The sequence below is a fragment of the Manis javanica genome, chromosome 4, assembly GCF_040802235.1.
Source record: "Manis javanica isolate MJ-LG chromosome 4, MJ_LKY, whole genome shotgun sequence".
In the NCBI taxonomy this organism is placed as follows: Eukaryota; Metazoa; Chordata; class Mammalia; order Pholidota; family Manidae; genus Manis; species Manis javanica.
Window position 1 is genome coordinate 28,930,024 of NC_133159.1, and position 13,338 is coordinate 28,943,361.

At 42.3% G+C, this 13,338-nt stretch overlaps 1 protein-coding gene across 2 annotated transcripts in view; it reads right to left on the reverse strand.

Moving 5' to 3' along the window:
• The window catches only part of MTF1 (metal regulatory transcription factor 1), a 36,116-nt gene extending 23,413 nt beyond the window's left edge, over positions 1 to 12,703 (reverse strand). For both annotated transcript variants that reach the window (XM_017646924.3, XM_017646922.3), the window contains exons 1-2: positions 12,618 to 12,703; positions 10,488 to 10,946 (exon numbers count right to left, since the gene is read on the reverse strand). In XM_017646924.3, the coding sequence (XP_017502413.1) occupies positions 10,488 to 10,895 (408 nt within the window). In that variant the 5' untranslated portion in view covers positions 10,896 to 10,946; positions 12,618 to 12,703. The remainder of the gene's footprint in view (positions 1 to 10,487; positions 10,947 to 12,617) is intronic.
• Positions 12,704 to 13,338: the final 635 nt, after the last annotated feature.

Consider the following 13,338-nt stretch of genomic DNA (forward strand, 5'->3'; position numbering starts at 1 on the left):
TATTCACAGTGAAATCTGAATTTCATACCATTTTCATGTATCATGAAATACTGTTCTATTTTTAAAAATCACTTAAAAGTGTAAAAACCATTCTACAAAAACATGTATCTGGATGGATTTGACCTGTGGGCCATAGTTTGCCAACCCCTAAGACCTGAGGGGTTGGGGCGGCGAGAGCCCTGACTCCTCCCCCTCCCTCCCCTTCCCCGCCCAACCCCCAGTATGATCTTGCACAAGTCCTTAGGTTCTTTAGGTAAGTGCTCTCTCACTCACTCATTCTTTACTCTCCCACTGCCACACAGGAGGTGCTCTGTAAACAGCTGTCAAAATGAATTACAGAACCCCTTGTCCAGGTTTATTCTAGAACAGTGCTCTATGCATGCCATCTCTCTGCCCAAACAATAAAGTCCCAGTTCCTTAGCCTGATATTCACATCCTTCCCAGGTCGCCTTCATCTTCTATCGCATTACTCTGGAGCCAGTCCAAAAGCAGGCTCTGTCTAGGCCTACGAGCGACAGTACACACCTAGCTGCAACACTGAATCCCCCTTGCCTGCCTTTGCTCTCTCCTGGACATGCCTGGTTCTTTTCTTCTCTGATTTTCTGAGCCTCCCTCTTCCTGCAATTCAAGCCTCACTCTACAATCACTCCATGTCTCAGAGAGAGTGCCTTTCTCTGAATTCCAATAATATTTAACTATACCACTCATTTGACATCTAACTTACATTGTTATTTATCCTCTCATGCATATATCCTAATTTCCTATCAAGACTAAAAACCTCTCTGGTTCTGCAGATAGAGATTTCAAAATAACCACTGGCCAGGAAGGAGAAGCACGACTGTGAATGCCACAATAAGAGAGTCTACACGTCTCAGCCAGAGAGTACATGGCAAATGATAAGAGCAGAATTTCATTCTTAAGATGCTACAGCAGTTGATAACTTTATAAGTAACAGGGCAATCAATAATTAACTAGCTCTCCCTGTTTCCCTGCCAACCCCTACTCCCAACCAGGTGTTTTCCTTGGCCAATTCAAGCTTCCATTAAATGTTCCTACCTTAAGGAACTCTTCGCTGGCTGATCCCTTCCCTCACCCCAAACTAGAATAGGTATGCTTATTATAGGTTCTCATAGCTTCCTGTATTTCTTTAAAGCATGTGATACCATTGAGATTAAATAATTACATAACTAAACACTTTACATCATTATGTATTTAGCTGATAAGCACAGCAATAGCAACAGGAGGCACTAATAAACATTTGATGAGTTAAGTGAATGAATGGCTTCTCTCTAGCTGGACTGTAGGCTCCACGAGAGCAGAGACCGTATTTGTCTTGTTCACTGCCATAGCCTCAAGGACTATGAGAAGTGGCACTCGATTCACACTTGTTGAAAGAAGGAATAAATGACTAAACAAACAAACAAAACCAGCCAGACTTAAAATGCTGATGAAAGTAGTGACAGTACTACTAGTGACAAGTGACAAGGAACAGACTTTCAAGGAGGATGATCAACTAGGTCAAATGTAGCAGAGATGACTGATACAGCATTTCTTGGATTCTGCGGACTCATAAGGTCATAAATTGCCCTGGCAAGACCAGCTTCATTGGAGAGGTAGGAACAGAAGCCAAAATGTAATGGGCTGAGAAGTCAGGGAAAAGCAAGGAACTGGAGACAATAAATAGAACTCCTCTTTCAGGAAACTTGTCTGAGAAGAGAAAGAGGAGAGAAAGTTAGCAAAGGACACTGACCAGGGAAGGTGTTTGCCATTTAAAGGTAGGAGAGACAGCTGACGTCAAAGCAAATGCCTGCTTCCCGTGATATGTTGCTTACACGAGTAACATGAGTAATCGCTCTACCCATCTGGAGGGAGGCAATAAATCAAAGTCAGTATTCTGTGTCTTTCAGAATTGTTTTTAAATACTACCAAATTTCACAAAAAAGGAAAAACTAAACCTCCTCAGACCAGATCAGAACAGGAAGTTGCAAAAAACACATAAATTTTCGTGGTTATGTAAAGGAGCTATTGCAACATTTGGTACTTTAAAATACAATTAAGGTTTATCATGCTTGTATGCATTTAAAAAATCACATCCCAGGGATTATACTGTTTCAGATGCTAGGAATTAAAAAAAAAAAAAACAGCCCTTGCTCTCAAAGAGCCCAAAGTCAAAACAAGGATCAAACAGACAAGAAAAGTTTGGGATGAGAAGTTGTGCTGATAATGTATGTTAGAACAGAGAGAAATACAGAGAAAAAGCACCTAATGTAGACTTAGGGATGACTAAGAAAGGCTTCTCAAAGGAGGTGATAGCCAAGCTGAATTTAAAGAACTTGAGGGAGATCTGACACATAATTTGCCTATCAAAATTAATTAGCTATCTGTAATATGAACATAATGTCACTCGATTCCATTAGATAATAAAGAAAATGTGTTTCTTCAAAAGAGCTTAAGAATTGCATTACTGTAATGTGCCCATGTAGCCTCAAAACAGCTATTGATTACTAAGTTAAGGAGCACAGAGGGAGCACAGGTCAGGCTCACTAAGTATGGGGTTTATTGCTACATGGGGCAGGAAGCATGTTGATTTACAAAGTGTTCTGAGTAGTTCTAGAATAGAGAAATATTTAACAAAGATGATTGCCTTGTGTGGATAAAGTGAAGGTTCCTACGGCCAGGATTCTCACCTGGCTCTGGTTGGCTAGCTCACTACACATGTGTGGGCAATACGTTGTTATTGACTCTATATAAAGAGCTCAGCCCAGTGCTCTGGGCAACATGGTGGCATGGCTGCAAGGCTGCAGGAGAGCACAGCAGAGGCTGGAATGGTGGCAGCGCGGGTAGAGAGGCCCAGAAGCAGAGACCAGCTTGCTGCATGCAGAACTGCTCTGAGTGGAAGGGATTCTAGTGATTGAGCTGCCACCGTGGGAATAAAGTTGGTATAACCCTTTCACTCCAAGAATGTTCTACTGTCATTTCTTTGGTCTCACTGAATCCATAGTGAACTTGCCCGGGGCTGAAACCCATTGGCAAGACACCCTGTTACATCAAAAGAATCAAAGAAGGAAAGGTGAATGAGATAAGCAAAAATGAGAAATTAAACACTGGAATTCTGGGAGACAAAGGCTTAAAAAAATTCAGAGAAGAAAAAAAGGCTAGTTTTTCCTGAAGGAAAAAGAAATGAGACTGAAACTAGATTCTATGTACACTGGCAGCTCCATCTTCAATAGGGAAAGGGAATCTCTGGTTCTGTGCAGCAAATCAATGACTGGCTGGCTGTTAGGGCTGTAGGAGCAGCCCTTTCCTCCTGGGACTTCCTTTCCCCTCTTGCTGATACCAACTCTGTTCCTAGGCTGGCACCCATCTTATTTCTTCTACTCCACAATGTCAACCAAAGAGCATGATATAGAATGCAAGACCTCTGAACTCACTTTGTTTCTTCCCCAGGCCTCCCACTGCCCACAACAGAGCTGAATTCATACAGGTGTACCCACTCTTCAACTTTTGCCCTTCCAGAACTAATGCCACCCTGCTGCCCCTCCTTTCTCAGCCCTTTTCGCAGCTAACAGATCTCAGTGTCTGTTTCTCCCCTGTCTTTGCACAGGTGGTATGTTCTGACAGAAAGCATAGGCTTCAGCATCCACAATGTCCTTACTTCAAATTTCAGTTCTACCACTTGTTAGTTGTACATTTATGAGCCTCAGATTTTTCATCTGTAAAATGAGGGCTAATCATTTTATAAGACTGTTAGGAAAACTGAATAAAAAACTACATTAAAGCCCCTAACACATTGGCTGGCACATAGCAGGCCCTCAACAGACGCTTAGCCATCTTATATCTTACCCTCTTACCACTGCCACTGCAGCATAGTAAGTGCTCACTGTTCAGCTATAAGAGCCTTCAGCTAAAATAACAAGTCCTGGGGATGTAATGTACAGCATGGTGATTACAGTTAACAATACCATATTGTGTATTTGAAAGTTGCTAGGAGAGTAGATCTTAAAAATTCTCAGCACAAGAAAAAATTTCTATGTGTGGTAGTGGATGTTAATTAAACTTATTGTGATCACTTCACAATATATAAAAATACAGAATCATTATGTTTTACACATCAAACAAATATGATGCTACATATGAATTGTATCTCAATAATTTTTTTTTTTTTTTAAAGAGGCTTCAGCTTTGCCTGGTGCCCCAGCTCCCACCATGGAAGTAACTTTCAGTGATCTGGTGCTAAGGAAGTCAAAGGTAGCTGAGTATGAAAGCAGATGACCTGTGGCAAAGGCTGGCATTGACAGAAACCCTACAAAAGGACTACAAACTAGTTCTCATTTTAAAACATGCTTATAAATGGTGGTTCATATTCCTTGGCAGTATTAATATGACAGTGCAGCTAATTAGAGGCTACTGGGACTTCTGCAGGCTATCCTAGAACCCAACCACAACTTACAATCTTGTCTGAAGGGAAAATGCTTCCAAAGTGTTCCCAGCAAAGACCATTTTAACGCCTTTCTAAACTAGAGATCACCTCTGTACACCCTTCAAGAATCACGTAGAACTTTCTCTTCTACCAGGAAGAGGAAGTGAACATTTACTGAACAACCACCCTGCACCAACGACTCTGCTAAATGTTTTATGCATATACTACTTATATTTATACGTGAATAAATCTCATTTCATCTTCAAAAAATGCAATGGGACATTTTTATTTCAATTTTACAAAAGAGGAAACAGAGCAGCTTGCCCAAGGCCACAGAGTATATATCAAAACCAAGATGGAAAGTAGATCTAAATTATCAATTTGCACATCACAGAAGAAACTATTTTAAGAATAAGCTTAATTTAAATAAGAGAAAAACATTAAAATTTGGGTTCTTTCTCAAATGTCATACAATAGCAAAATTTCAGCAATACCCAACAAGTACAGCTAATACAAAATGTAAATCTGAGACCTGTTATTCCTGCCATACCATGTTGTAAAGCCAGTCTGTATGCAAAACTACCCCTGTCCCTTTCCAGACCAGTGATAGCAATGCTGAAGGCTGCAGAGAGGTACTGAACACATATGTAGGCATGTAGGGGACAGCACTAAAATGAATTCATTTGGTGGTAAATGGAAAATACTTCCAGCCCTGGATTCCTACAAAACCTTGGACAGTCTCTAGCAGTCTCCCTACTAGCCTTCAAGTCCTTCAGGGCAGGGACTCTTTTCCTGTCCCTGATGATATTCGACAAAAGTAGATACACAATGAGTAAAAACATGTGGAAAGAACGAATGATTCTTAATACTAGAATGTCCAGCACAAACAGTCCCTGTCCTCGTTCTGAACAGAAATTCCACGGGAGTTCAGAAGGGAACCTATAAGGAAATGTAATCACAGTATGCAAACACTAACAGTGAATGGCCCCCCTCTGGGCAAGTCAACAACATCCTGGTGTGTCTGTCTGAGTGGATCATTCCGCTGCCTGAGGGACTGACAATGAGGAAATCTGGAATGAGATTGGAACTAGGTCTCCCAAAGTAAAGGGCACATTACAAAAAGGCTCTGAAACCTTAGAGTCAAATTTTTCCCCTTCTTACACTCAAAATTGTCACACTAAAAAAATCTCCTTGTGGAGTGTCACTGACTAATAATACAGCAAGGAGTCTAATTCATAAACCATAACTGTAACTATGCTTCTTCGTAGAAAAAGATAGTCTTTCCTAATCAATGCGTGGGAATACTCTGACGCAGCATGAGGAACATATTCGGTATATGATTCCTGGATTCTTCCCGCTTCTCAGCCAATTATTCAACAGCGAAGTGGCAAGGTCGGTCAGCTACAGGGGCTCTATTACTTTCCCCAGTGTGGTTCCGACTAGGTGGATCAACAGGTAACTAGACAGCTGGCAGGTTCTCAGGAAGGACACAGGGGCAAGAAAGTTTGGGAAACCATGGACTGCATGAACCAACTAAGGTAACAGCTGCTTAAGAGACCTGGAATAGAAAAGCATTAAAGGAGCAACGCTTAAGAATGCTAATCTTGAGCAGACTGACAATAATTTGTTTGGAAATTTGTCAAAGCTACCAGATCAACAGGTAGATGATAGTAAAACATCAAGTATGAGAATAAGATATATGAAATTAGAGTCATGTATCTTCTGTATTAGGAGAGGATAGTATCTGTAGCAAGGTTCGGGTTGGTTTATTTTTTGTGCAAGACAAGCATGAGGAAATAAATGAATAGGTAAGCCAACCACACAGTACAGGAAACAACGGAATAATCAGGAATAAACAGGAAAATCAGGCTAAAATCTGACTCAGAAAATAAGCTGCTTAGGAAGCCAAGAAGACTAACTAGTCATCAGATAATCTGATTGCTCAAGAGTAACATAACACCTGGACATGGAGATGGGGGAAAAAGACCAAGTTCTTTAAAAGGGGGGAATGAGGAGGTAAAGAAATCATGAAGAGCACTATCAGTCATAAACACTGGCCTCTTCAGGCCAATTAAATGGAGTTAAATGCAAAAAAACACAAAAATCACTGTTAAATCAAAAGGTAAGGTAAGACAGTGCTTCAGGAAGGCAAGTCTCCTGAATATCTGGTCATTAAGCAAGATTTTTAAAGACTAAAAGCCCCTCATACTTATCCCTCAATCCCCAACCAACCCCACACCTACTGATTTTAAAAATAGTTTATAGAATCTTCTATGTATGGTTCATGGAGAGAATGGAAAAATGCTGTAGAAGGAAATACAGTGAACTGAACAAGGTGCTCACAGAGCCTGTGACTTTGTCCTATTCAATATGACTATCAACAAGCCAAAGAGATGAATACTAAAATAGGCTTGCAGGTACACATGATTTCCAACTTAAGATCTTTCAACTTTACAATGGTGCAAAAGCAATATATAGTTAGTAGAAAACGAACTCTGATTTTGAATTTGGGTCTTTTCCTGGGCTAGGATACTCTCTGGTGGTGTTTTGGCAGTGGCAGCGAGCTGCAGTACCCAGTAAGCCTCTTGATCACAGGGTAAACAACGAATACACTTAGAAACATTCTCTACCCAATACAACCATTCTGCTCTTCACTTTCAGTACAGCATTCAAACACATGAGACAGTCAACACTTTATTATAAAATAGGCTTCGTGTTAGATGATTCTGCCCAACTGCTGGCTAATATAAGGGTTCTGAGCATGTTTAAGGTAGGCTAAGGTAAGCTATGATGTTTGGTAGGCTAGGTATAGTAAATGCATTTTTAACATTATACTTTGAATCTATGATGGGCGTGTTGGGATGTAACCCAATTGTAAGTTGAGGAAGATCTGTAGTAAGAAGTGTGAAAGTGACAGCTAATAACACTGATTTCATAATTGCTCCCTCTCTACCATCTATCCTCCTTTTCTGCCTAGATCAGCATTTCCCAAAATGTGTTCGCAAAAACTGACCATGGAAATGAGACCTGAAAAAATGGTTTCCCAATTCAAAGCATTTGGAGAATGCTGTATTTCCTTCCTTCTTAGTAATTAGCTGTAACAAGAAATCCTGAGAAATTCTTTTAATAAGCAAACCTCTGTCTTGATTTAATGTTTCCCAAACATTTGCTCTTGAAACACTTTCACATAGTAATCATTAACTGAAGATAGCCTAAAGTTTAGCCCTATGCCATGTTCAAATTTTCTGTACTAAACAAATGATTCAATTCCTTGAGTTACTACTGCCTCACCACTCTTCTTCCAACTACTGTAAAAAAAAAAATTTGACACTTCCTGCCTCCTGTTTCTTCACCACCTACTCACTTCTCCATCACCTGAAATCTGGTTTCAGCCCCCAGTGTCTTCCTGTGATGTGATCAACTGCACAGACAGCAGAATATGGCTTCTCTTCGACCCCCCAGTCCCCCTCCAGGGTCACACAGCAATAATAATACTTCCTGAAACCCTCCTCCCTCAGTTTCTACAGCACTGCATTCCACTAACCTCTGACTATGTGATCTTTAGTTCTTCTTTCTCTTATTAACTCTTAAATTCTCAGATCAATTCTTAATTCTCCTCTAATAAAGTGCCCAAAATTTGAAACTGCCCCTTCATGGATCTATAATTCCAATCCCAAACCACTTTCTTGACTTCAGATTCACATTTCCAATGGCTTCTTGACTTGTTCACTTCACTTTTCCCCAAGGACTATACATGCACTGTATTCCAATCAAACTCATCCATTTCCCCACCAAACCCTCTCCTCTTCCAGTCTTCTTGATTTCTGTTAGGGACTCAACATTCCTGGAGAGAGAAGGAAGCAGCAGTCAGCCGCTTTCTCCTCAGCATGAACACAGCATTCTGAATATGCCACTTGTAAGGTACCTATCACAGTGGACTCTGACTACTTGCCACCTAGACCTGAAGCTTCTTCAATCACCCGTGACTGCTGTGCTACGATAAATGGAAAAATGGATGAATCCTTTGACTCATACCTCAATTTGTGGATCATCTTTCAAACCCCAATAATATACCAAATTCTCTTATATGTCAACAAAAGTTCTGAATTCTTTCATGTGCAAGGCCACTATCCTTCATCAGACTCAAACAAAACCCCAAGCCTAAACTACAACTATCTCCTAACTGGACAATCAAGTTACTACTGCTTCCAGAGCAATCTTTCTAAAATGCTTCTCTAACTATGTCACTCCTTGATTCAGATACCTTCAATGGTTTCCCACTATTTCCACATACAGTCCAAACCCCCTAGTATGCTATGACTGCCTTCTGTGTCTGGACCTCTGCTATCTTATTTTCCACTACTACATCCTTATTTTCCACTATTCCCTATGTTCTAGTCCAGGGGTAGGCACACTATAGCCAGTGGGCCAAATCTAGCCCACTGCCTATTTTGAAATAAAGTTTTATTAGAACAAAGTCAATTGACATTTGGGGCCAGATAATTCTTTGTTGTATGGGACTGTCCTGCACACCGCAGAATGTTTAACAGGATCTTTGGCCTCTACCCTTTAGATTCCAGTAGCATGTCCCCTGTGCGACATCCAAAAATGTCTCCAGACATTGCCAAATGTCTTCCAGGGGAAAAAATTAAGAACCCCAGTTAAGAACCACTATTCTAGAGGTTTCCAACTACCAGCTAATAATATGTTGTTGCTAATAAGATACAGACTCTACAATAATTGTAGCAGTGTCCAGATTAAGTGATAAGTCACATCACACAGTATTCAGTGCTAGTTGACTCACACTTATGAAATTGTGCTCAATTATGAATTTTAAGAGGACTTTGGAAAACTGGAATTCATACATTCAAAGGTGACCAAATGTGAGAAACTAGGGGGAAAGGTCATAAGAGGGATATTTAAGTAAGTGAGGTGTTTAGCTTGTGCAAAGGAAGGTGACAAAGCCATGATCTTTAACTATCTGATGTGCTGCCTTGTGGGTGGAAGGTTTAACTTTCTGTTGTTCAGGAAGGCAGAACTAGAACCAGTGGGCAGCAGCTACTACAAGAAGGCAGATTTTGGCTCTACAAAAGTAAAAGCTTTCTAACAATCACAGCTGGCCAAAAACTGCATTAGGCTGAGCGGTGAAACACTGCTCTCCTTATTCTGGAAGTGTTCAAGCAAAGACCAGATGAACCGATGTCTGAGATGCTGCAGAGAGATTCCTGCACGGGGAGGTAGGACAAGATGATCTCTCTAGGGTTCCTTCTAGCTCTGAGATTCTAAGGCTAGCAAAGGAAAGCCATATGGCATGAATAATAAAATTCTCTAATTTCAAGACCTTTATTACAGCAAAAGAGAAAAATATTTTGCTAAACAATTTACCCTATGTCTGTTTGGTACCATTTTACATTTAGTGCCTGGCATTACAAGCCAGCAATCTATTTTCTCTAATTGACCTATGATCAATTCCTGGACAATGTATGTCACTACTTTTAAACCATAACTTTTATTCTGCTAATAATCACTAGCACAATTTATACAATACTTTAGTTTTCAAAGCACTGTGATATACATTACTCACAGTAAGTATGAGCATGAAAATTTTAAATAACCTGCTCTCATTCACTGTCTCTTGCCTGAATTTCTTATGAAAGAAAGCCCTTAGTATTTATTAAACATTCACTTAAAATAATAAAGCGTATTCCAACAGATACTCATCTCCAAAACAAACCATTTATACACAACCCAGAGATAAGCCAAATCTAGTTATTTCAGCATCAGAAACACGGACTTGCCTCAGTGGAATTTCTCTTTTATTTATGATTTTGGGAGGAAAATTTGAAAAATCATTATTTGGTTTTCCCAAATTTCAATGTAGCCATACAAACCACAAGTCCCAGAAGGCAGTCACAATAAAATGTAAAGCCTACGTATTACTGACAAGCAAAGCCATTGTGGGTCCTGATTCCATAGACTGTTTTATTCCCCAGCTGCAACTGCCAATAGGAGCTGTGTAAGGATTTTACCCAAAGCCAAATGGGCCCTCACCCATTGCTTTACTTACTTCTTTACGTTTCGTTTCTGGACATTCCGACTGCAGAGTGAGGGTTGCACCTTCGATATTTCTTGGCATGGGTGTGGAACCAGGGTTTATTGTTAAATGAATTTGATCTGGTGAGATAATGTGTTGCACATAACCCTGGGACATTGCTTCATGATCTATTAGGTGAAAGCCCTCTTCACCCCCTACTAGAAAAGGCAAGTGTTCTCCACACTGTCCATCATCATCTTCATCCTCCAAAGTGCCAGGGTCCTGCTCAATAAGAACAGTTGTCCTATCATAAACAGTTCCAGGTGAGGAAGGCACCAGTCCATTTTTATCCACAAACCTGAGCATCTTATCATCGGGGGTCAGTTCATCTTCCTCTGCCTCAAAGTAGATGATGTTGTTGTCTGGACTGTGTTCCCCCATGGTTCAATCAAGCTCAGCCCAATTGTGAGAAATGGAAATGTAATGACCTGTCTGTAATAGGACAAAGCCAGAGTTAGAGCCATACTACAGGACCCAAGGATCTCTTCAGCAACCACAGGACCCATTTTTCCTCATTTTAAGAGCAGGCCAAAAGTAAATGAAAAATCACTTCCTTGGGAATGATTTTTAACTTTGAGTCACGTCATTTTGAAGGAAAAGCAATGCCTTTAAAAAAAAATTGAAGTAGTAGCAGTTCATATAGCCAAACAATTTGAAGTTTGGTCAAAATACCTGAAGAGAATGAAGGAGCAAACTCCTTCAAGGGTGAATTGTTATAAATCTTAAAGTAAGGAAACCCCACTCAAATATCCCCCAAATCAGACAAGGTAGGGCAGTCTATGGTGAAAGAGCAGGCTCTGGAGGCAGAGTCATCTACCCACATATCCTGGCTTTGCCACTTACTACTTGGGTAATTTTTCTGTGCCTCATTTTTCTTATACATAAGGTGGAACTGGTAATTCCTGTTCTCTCAGAGTTGTTAGGCACAGTAAAAGAAATAATGTATGTTAAGGCACAATGCCTGACAACAGTAGGGAAAACAAGTGTGAATTCATTCCCTCCTTCCTAGAACGTAAGTTCCAGCTTCTGGGTAGAGGGGCTGATCCCTAATAAGGCATATTAATGAAGATCACTTTATGTATTTATCTCCTAGAACAATCTGGTGTCCACTAGAAGCTATGCCTGAATACTGTGTTCTCTGCAATGAGGGAACAGTCTTATTTTTGTTTCCACTGCCCCTAGCACAGTATACTGACACTTATTAGGAGTTCAGAACATGTCAGCTAAATGAATGAAAGACCTAAGATATACATACTCTCCTGAGAAGACATCCTCTCTTGGGAAGATATACTCTCTGGGGAAAAATACCAAAAGCTTCCCTGATCTGAATCTGTGATTCTTTCTCACACAAGTTCTACAAATGTGGGGAAAAATACCAAAAGCTTCCCTGATCTGAATCTGTGATTCTTTCTCACACAAGTTCTACAAATGTGGGTTTGGTAGGCAAAACAGGGAATTTAAAAATAATCAGCACATCACTTTTAGTTTTCAGTCTGGCTTTGTACTTTATCATCCTCTTCTGCTCTGGGTTAGAAGGTGAACCTTTACGTAGTGGGGCGGCTAGACATAGAGGTAGTTACCAGAGACAGGCCAAGGGATCAGATCCGGGAGGAACCGGCCCGACCCCTTGCTCTGCCTTACGCAATCGGGTAGATGCACATTTCGCTGCATCTGAGAGGAGAGATAAGAGCACGAGGGGCCCCACTAGGCTGCCCCGGCACCATCGGCAGCAACGCGGGGACCAACTGTCCGGAACAAATAAGACCAGGAGGTTTGAGGATGGCAAAAGAGAACCCTTGAGAGGAGGCTGGGAAAGGAACCTGTTTGGGAGGATAGCCCCCAGCCCGGGGCTACACGGAAAAATCCCAAGACAGGCTGGGGGGCTTCAAGCCTGGCAAAGAGGGGCAGGGTCCGGGTCTCCATGGAAACAGGGGAGGGGGGGCTGGATACCCATCCCCATGGAAACGGAGGAGGGGTGGGGTCCCTATGGTGACCGCACTGGGGTCCTGGGGTCTCTGTTGGGAAATGTTTCAAGAGTGAGCCAAAGTCCCGCGCCCCCCGGGAGGTCCCCAGCCCAGGCCGCGTCTAGTTTCGCCTTTTTACCTCCGCGGCTCCCGGCAACGGCGGCAGCGCCAGCTTCTCCCCTCCCCAACGGCACCATGATTACCCCCACCTTCCCTAAACGTCACTTCCGCTTCCGCTTTCCGGAGGAAGGAGGAGATACCGGCTCCCCTCCCTCTGGAGCTTCTGATTGGTTTAGGCGACGTGAGGCTGAGCTCGAGCCTCCAATTGGCCGGCGAGAGAGGAGGGGCGGGGCGGGACACCACGAAGGCGTAGCTCCGCCGTGAGTTTGTCCTGGGCGGGAAGTGCTTGCAGGCAGTGAGGGCGTCGCTCCGACTACACCAGACACAGGGAAAGATGATCGAACCCCCCCAGTAACTTCAGCCTGGCGTGCGCTGGCCGCCTTCTCCCTGGCAGCCACGACGGCAACGGGGAAAGTTACTTAGCCTTCCGCATTCCGACTCGGACCCTTAAAGGGAGCCTATAAAGCGGTGACATTATCGGATTCACTCCGTGCCTTAGCTGCCCCTCATCACCCACTAAAGTTAATATAGGCAGGAGGGTCTGAGAAAGTAAGATTGGAGCCAAATGGCAGACCCAGGGAGTATCCCAAGCCCAGGCAGAGGACGCCGCCGCCTCTTCTCCGTGTCACACGCTCTTGTAAGATGCTTAGCTCCCTTCGTCCTCACACGCCTGCCCAGGCTGTCGGCCCGTTTTCCCCTGCAGAGGATTGTCTGCTTCCACGGAATTAGTGCCCGGAGCC